At 43.2% G+C, this 6,958-nt stretch overlaps 1 protein-coding gene across 1 annotated transcript; it reads right to left on the reverse strand.

Moving 5' to 3' along the window:
• Positions 1-839: 839 nt before the first annotated feature.
• LOC119277109 (protein CROWDED NUCLEI 4-like) lies at positions 840-6,708 on the reverse strand. The gene is made up of 8 exons (XM_037558332.1): positions 6,340-6,708; positions 4,987-5,196; positions 4,457-4,710; positions 3,999-4,269; positions 3,826-3,909; positions 2,068-3,743; positions 1,757-1,979; positions 840-1,405 (listed from the first exon to the last, which is right to left on the reverse strand). The coding sequence occupies exons 1-8, from the start codon at positions 6,487-6,489 to the stop codon at positions 1,268-1,270; spliced, it is 3,006 nt and encodes a 1,001-aa protein (XP_037414229.1). The 5' UTR covers positions 6,490-6,708; the 3' UTR covers positions 840-1,267.
• Positions 6,709-6,958: the final 250 nt, after the last annotated feature.

Here is a 6,958-nt window from a genome sequence, read left to right on the forward strand (position 1 = left end):
AGGTAGCAGAGTAATTATCGTAGCCCACAACGTATCTAGGTTTGATGGCAACATGCCGACATGTTCCATTTTTCTTGGTCCGAGGGCAAGATGAGTGGCAGAAGAAGAAGGATGCATCGCATGTACTAGTGGGAATGCAGGTGGAACCTCTCATTGTCTCATGAAAACGAGCGGCGGGCTGACCCCAACGGAGTTTGCCGAGCTGCCGCCACCACTAATCATCACGCCATAACGTTACCCCAAAGTCTGAAACGAACATGTGGGAGAGCAAATAAAAAGGAGCCAGGAGAGATTTAAACAGGCAGGCAAAGGAGATGCGCGCCGCGACGGTCATGTGTAGTGCCACCCACCGGCCCCTCTTGATTCATGTGTCTCGTTATCATCTTTCCACTTTTTTTCACGGAGAAAATCGAATTGTCGGCCCTACATCTAACTGCTACGGCTCAAAAAAAAACTAACTGCTTTTTAGCTCAAAATGCAACAAACTTGTATCAAAGCAGCGACAAGTAATATGAATCGAAGAAAGTAGAAGAAAAATGCTCCAACAAAGATATCAAATTGCAAAACCTTTGTTGATCTGCGTATTGTAAATTTCTGCATATCAACATTATAAACTTATGTGTCATAATATGTTCCAAAAATATGACTAGAAATTTCTGTAAAACTAAACTCTACCTCTAACATCTGACCTGACCTGACCTGACGTGGCCCTGTTTGTCAGTCAGCATGCTGCTTATCTCCAACAAGCAAATCTATTGCGATGCAATGCAATGCTGCAACAGTCGAAACAACACCTAGCAGCAACCGGGTGCTCGAAGAAGAGACCACAGCAGCATCAATCAGACAAACCACAAATTTCTTGCAAGACAACCATACGAGTCACACATCAAGAGAATAAAAATCACCTACTTAAACGAGCACTGAACAGGCTACTGTCACACCACCCATAACGGCAGCACTAATACTCATCATATGGACTGTTCCTACACCCCCAATCAATTTGTACACAAACGACAAGCTATCAACCACTTTACACGTTGAAGCCTTCAGGATGTGAAAATAAAGAACGCATGCATGGCGTGATTCATCACAGCGGCTTCAAAAACCTCCGCTGCTCACAGGCACACAAAACCAACAAGCACCCAACCTTTCAACCCCAAAGGTGGAGACACAAATGTAGCTAAGAGCAAAGCAACTTCATAAGAGCCAGGTTACTGTCAACCTACAGTCATCTCTGTATGTCTAATACTACCGGGGAAGCTGCTACTCATGTGATGAGGAAACGCCACAACTTCTTCGCTGACGAACTTTTCTCTTCTTCCTCTTCCTCTTCATCTTCGTCATCAGTATCTTCATCATGCTCATCCCTGCCTTCAACTGCTCCAGTAGTTGGTTCGGTTGCAGACTGCAAAGGATAAAGCATCAAAACAGTAAGGCGCCAGACAGTTGATAAGCTGAACAATTAGCAGCAACATTATATAAGATTCAAAACTGTATGCCAAAGCAATTAACAACAAGAGCAGTGTGATATATAAGATCCAAAAATGTAAGCTAAACAATCAGCAAAACAAGCTGGCAGGATAGACTTGGGAGTTCAGAGTTATCTCGTTCAGCAGAAAATTAGGTAAAGAAACAAAAATCTAAATACATACCATTCAAGACATAAGAGCTAGAATAACATAAGCAAAGTTTATTACAACACTCGACAATATTTATTAACTGAAGAGGGGCAAACACATCAGGAAAGAGCAGTTACCACTGTGATCTCTTCTGAAGGTTCATCCTCATCAGCAAAATCTGAATTATCCGCTTTCCCATTTGCAAAGGCCAGATCATCAGATGAAGCTGAGTCTACTGGTATTCTCAGGTTCTGTGGCCCTTTATTGCTGTATTCATGATCCTTGCTGATGCCAGATAATACACCAAGTGGGGCAGCATCATGTTCATTTTTGGAGCACTTCTCCTCTAGAACTGATGGGCTGGCAACATAGGACAGTGTTAATGCAGTACAAAATTTCATTCGCAGGAATTAGCATAAAGATAATATAGTTTATTAGAATAGCATACCAGTTGTTCAAAGTAATTTCCCCTCCAATTACTGTCTGAATAGTGCTCCTTTGGTACTTCCACCTTGGTTCTAGAGCTTCACTTGGATCATATGATAACAAATAATTCCTTTTCTTCCCAACTTTTGCACCATTAACAACTTCAGGTATTTCTCCAGCTTGGTCGCCTAGCTCATCAGCAAGTGATCCATTGATGTCAGCAGTTTTCCGAAGGTTTTTTGGTGCACCGTTATGAAGAAGTCTACCATTATCATGACCAGAACTCTTCTCAGGAGAGCGTTTGAATATCACCTGAGCACATTTTCGAACCCAAGATACTGGTGTTGAGACTGAAGGTGACACTTCTAGTTTCCTTTCAAGAAGCTTTGGTGCAGAACAGTTCTTAGGAGTTGAATTATGAACTTCGCCACAAGGAAGGAGGCCAGTATAATTCATCTTTGACTTTTCAGAGTCTATCAAAGACAGTTGCTTGTTCTCAGAATCGCTTTTCAGTTCTTTCAACACATCAAGTTGCTGAATTTGTTCTGTTATTGATTCTCGGTCTGAATGTAGGAGCTTTCTTTGCTCTTGCAGTTTCTCTCGTTGATTATTAAGGGCTTCAATGGTGTTTTTAATCTCAGACAGCTCTTGCTCTCTCTTTTCACGCTCCAAATTAGCCTCTTTCCTCTCATCCTCAAGTTTCTGCAATTCAAGCGCAACATGATCTAGTTTTGACATGATCATCACCTTTTGAGAATTTATGTGCTCAAGCTCCATGGATTTTTTCTGCTCAAACTCCTTTTCTCTTTCCCTTAAATCAGCATCGATTTCCATCTGCCTTGCCTTGGCCAAGTTCAGTAATTCCATTCTCTGGTTATCAATGTCTCTTGTAAGATCTTCCCTCTCATGTTGAATCTTAGTCAGCCAACTTGCATGCTCTTGCTGCATCTTACTCATGAACTCTTCATGTTCACAGGAGAGGGTTTCTGAGTTCTTCTTGAACTCAGCACGCAAATTTTCCTTCTCTTGTTTGATGATGTCTGACTGATTATTGAGATACTCTGTCATTACTCTTCGCTCTTCAGTAATTCTTGCAGCTTCCTTCTGTAGCTCCTCTTTCTTTTCATCAAACAGCTCCCATTCAATCTCGAACCTTTCTTTTTCTGCTTGCAGCCTATCGGCATCAGCCACGAGCTCCATTCTTTGGGCTCGAAGATTGTCAATTTCTTCTTTAAGTTTGATCTGCAAAGTAAGCAAATCATCTCTATCTGCTTGGGTTATTGCAAGATTTTGCTGGGCTTGAATTGCTTCCCGTTTCTCCTCTTCAAATAAAACCTTTTCCTTCTCCAAATATAATTTCAACTTTTGTACTTCCTCTCTTTCTTTTTGCAGCTCAATGTATGACGCTTCTCTTTGAGAGAGGAGCTTTCCTTCCTCGTCTTTCAACTCATCTGTTCTCCTTGCTATGGCCTCTTCCTTGCTTGCTAGCTCAGCAAGCCGAATGTCAACATTTTGGTCCCTTTGAGCAAATGCCAACTCTTGCCCACTGAGAGCTCTTTCTCTTTGATCCAGCAATGTCCTCTTCGTCTCCATTTCCGCCTCAAAAGACAAGCGCTTATTCTCCATCTCAGTTTCAAACTCAAGCTTTCTCCTCTCCAGGGCCATTTCTTGTTCATGATTCAGCCTTTCAATCTCAACCTGCAACGGGAGTCAGGATGATTTAGAAGAGGTATAAACTCATTTGCACACATCATCTACAATGTAAACTGGAGAAACCTACCCGTTCTTTATTTGCAATTGTTTCTTGCAAAATCAACAGCTCACTCTCCCGTTTGTCAAGCAAGGATTCCTTCTGAATTATAGCCTGTGAGCAAAGCAGTAGTAATATAAAATTCCGCCATTTTAGCAATAAATAAAGCTGCTAACAAAACAATCAGTAAAAACAATACATACTTCCTCCCTGGAAGCTACTGCCTCCATTTTAAGATCCAGCTTGTTTTTCTCTTCCATTAGAGCCATCCGTTCAGCTTCGAGAATCACCTTGTCCTCTTCTAACTTTTTCTCCGACTGAGTTACACGTGCTAACCTCTCAACAATATTTTCATCCCTCTGATTAAGAAGTGATTGTTCTTTCAGTAGCACCTGCTCCTTCTCATGCAACATTTTCTTCATATCATTCAACGATTTCCTTTGTAAGCTAATATCCTTTTCTTTGGCCTCATACCTGCAATGACATACTCCAATCAGATAGCAAAGAAGAAAGATGCCCACAGGACCACCATATTCAAGAAATGGACGTACAGCATACATCATAATTTACTAGAACATAATACACCCCAATTTATATATTGAGAGACTATTGATATTGGTTAGAAAGGCCAACTTAATCCCACAAGATATTGAATACTCACTCATGATCACTAGAAAGACGGTATCTTCTAAGCTGATCTTCACGTTCTTCCATGTCTTGTAAAGTTCTCAATGCAGCATTACGAGCACGAGTGCACTCTGCTTCCAAAGATTTTGCTGCAAGAAGCTTCTCTTCTGCCTCATCAAATTTCTTTTGAGCAGTATCCATCATTTCAAGTGCTTCAGCTGATTTGGTTTCGTAGGAAACCTTTATTTCGGCTGTTTCTGCACGCATATCATGCAGTGCTTTTTCAAGCTACATGAAAAACATGGAATCAGAGGCAGATTAATAAGCAGATATATGAAGTGGAACATAAACTTAACGTAGGAGTCTAATGCTGGCATAAGAATAGTTGTAAAATAATCATTCAGGAGACCATGATGTTGATGATAAGTCAAGGTTTCACATTCTTCATTTTTTTCATGTTCAATTTAATGTCCATCTTTGACGAATTCATGGATAGCAGTGACAGGTTATTACAGAATAAAAAGAAATTAGGCTTCTACAAGCTTAATTAAAAAGCAATCTTACATTAGCAACACACTCCTTCTGAATGCCTACATTCTTTTTTAGGTTTTCTTCCCTCTTCCTTGTTTCAGCTAGAGCAGATTGCTGGGAAGCTCGTTCACGCTTGTGCATGATCTCAGCAGACTCCATAGAAGCTTTGAGTTGTTCATGCTTGGATACCAATTCCTTTCGCTCCAATAACATAAGCCCGAGGTTGTGCTGGTAATCATAAACCTACAGCCAAATAAGTGCACAAAATAAAGAGATAAGAGTGAGTCAGAGGTATGTGACAGTTTCCAAACAGGATAGCTTACAGCATATACTGAACATTAGCCTTTTGACATGGATCAGGAGGGAGGTTTGTGTATTACTCCCTCCGTACCGAAATACTAGTAGTTGGGGGAAACTAGTACAAGTTCCCCCAACTACAAATATTTCGGTACAGAGGTAGTATAAAAATTATCTAGCTTTAATGGTTCCTACTTCCTACAACATATTGAGCAACCCGATTAGCAACCTGTACAGTTGAAAAAACATCAGCCTCCACACAGATGCAGGAGATGAAAGTATACTGTTCGTCGGAAACTTTGGTACAATGTTGATACAGTTAGGTCTATATGAGACAAAGGTGGACCTAAGTACAATGTACATCCTTTGACTAATCCAAATAACCTGATTGATTCTTTATCAGAGTAAGGCTAAGAAAATGTTTGCCAAAAATTTGCACCAAATCTGCACGGTTCGTTGCTGACACCAATAAAATACAGAAGATTTTATGCAAATGCCAGTTCTATTGCAATCAGCGTAATTCCCTCCAGCCTTTCTGTTGAATCTAATTCTATTACCGAGCTACACGCGGACCTCTGTTGAACCATTCACTGCAAACGAACTCGTTATGGATATACTGTATTACAATGCACTTAACAATAGTTGCAGCAGTTGTGCCAAGGAACAAGAACCAAAAATGGGGCAATATGCAATCCCAAGTCAACAACAAAGAAACCTAATCTGCAAAATATACGCCTACAACAGTCAACTCCGCCCTACAGATACTGGGCAATGAGCCAAAACGACGCATTTCATCGTTAGGCAACACATTCACGCACCACGGCACCAAAGGAACCTAGAAACGAGGCTGCGAGCAGAAACCAAGAAGCCGTCTTCCCACCAATCTGCGCACAGAACGCCGCCACCGTTGGCCAAGCGAAACCAAGAAACCACGCAGCGACTCGCCAATCCTTTCCATCTAACTCTTCCTTCCTCCTATCCGAAAGAAACCCCAGAAAGACTGCTCCGGCATGCCAAGAACGGCAGAAAAAGAACCCGGCACATCAAACGCGACGCGGCCGGGGTAGGAGAGGGGAGGGAGCGAGGTACCTCGGTCTCGAGCCGCGAGATGTAGGCGATGAGCGCCGCCTTGTCGCGCCGCCTGATGGACTCCTCGTCGAAGCCCGCCTCGCGGAGCTTCCTCCAGATCGCCTCGTCCCCGGCGAGGGCGCCGGCAGCGGGCGACCGCGGGCTGGCCATGCCCGCCGCAACCCTAGATCTTGACGGCGGCGGGGCGGCCCCGGCCACGCGATCCCCGGGGAGGCAGCAGCGCTTTCCGGGCAAGTGGACGCCGCCGTCCCTCTGTCTCCCTCTTCGTCGTCTCTGTCTCCTTTTCCTCTCTGGCTTTCCCAACCCGGTCTCGTGGGATGCTCACGGCGGGTTGGGCGTGTCCGGGGTTTTTACCTGGCCTGTGTGTGGGCGGAGGGAGGGAGGGTTTGGTTTGATGGGTGGAGGAGGGACAGGGGAGGGGAGACGAGCGAGGGAGGCTGGATGGACCCGGTGCACCGGAGTGGCCGTGGCCCTGCGTTAGCTGGATGGGGATTTGATTACTGACAGCAGATTCTTTCCTTATTTCTTTGCTTTGTTTACTTTCTGACTTTATGGTTCAATACAATATATCTCTAAAAAAATATAATTGGGCATGTTTCTTTTATCATATTTTGCCAGC

Source organism: Triticum dicoccoides, chromosome 3B, assembly GCF_002162155.2.
Source record: "Triticum dicoccoides isolate Atlit2015 ecotype Zavitan chromosome 3B, WEW_v2.0, whole genome shotgun sequence".
Lineage (NCBI taxonomy): Eukaryota > Viridiplantae > Streptophyta > Magnoliopsida > Poales > Poaceae > Triticum > Triticum dicoccoides.

Excerpts from the sequence above, each read along its gene's own strand:
- LOC119277109 (XM_037558332.1), bottom strand. The coding sequence starts at position 6,489 with ATGGCCAGCCCGCGGTCGCCCGCTGCCGGCGCCCTCGCCGGGGACGAG. Across the intron at positions 3,910-3,998 it reads CAGTAGCTTCCAGGGAGGAA|GCTATAATTCAGAAGGAATC; the intron begins GTATGTATTGTT and ends CTTTGCTCACAG. Across the intron at positions 1,406-1,756 it reads CTTCAGAAGAGATCACAGTG|TCTGCAACCGAACCAACTAC; the intron begins GTAACTGCTCTT and ends TATCCTTTGCAG.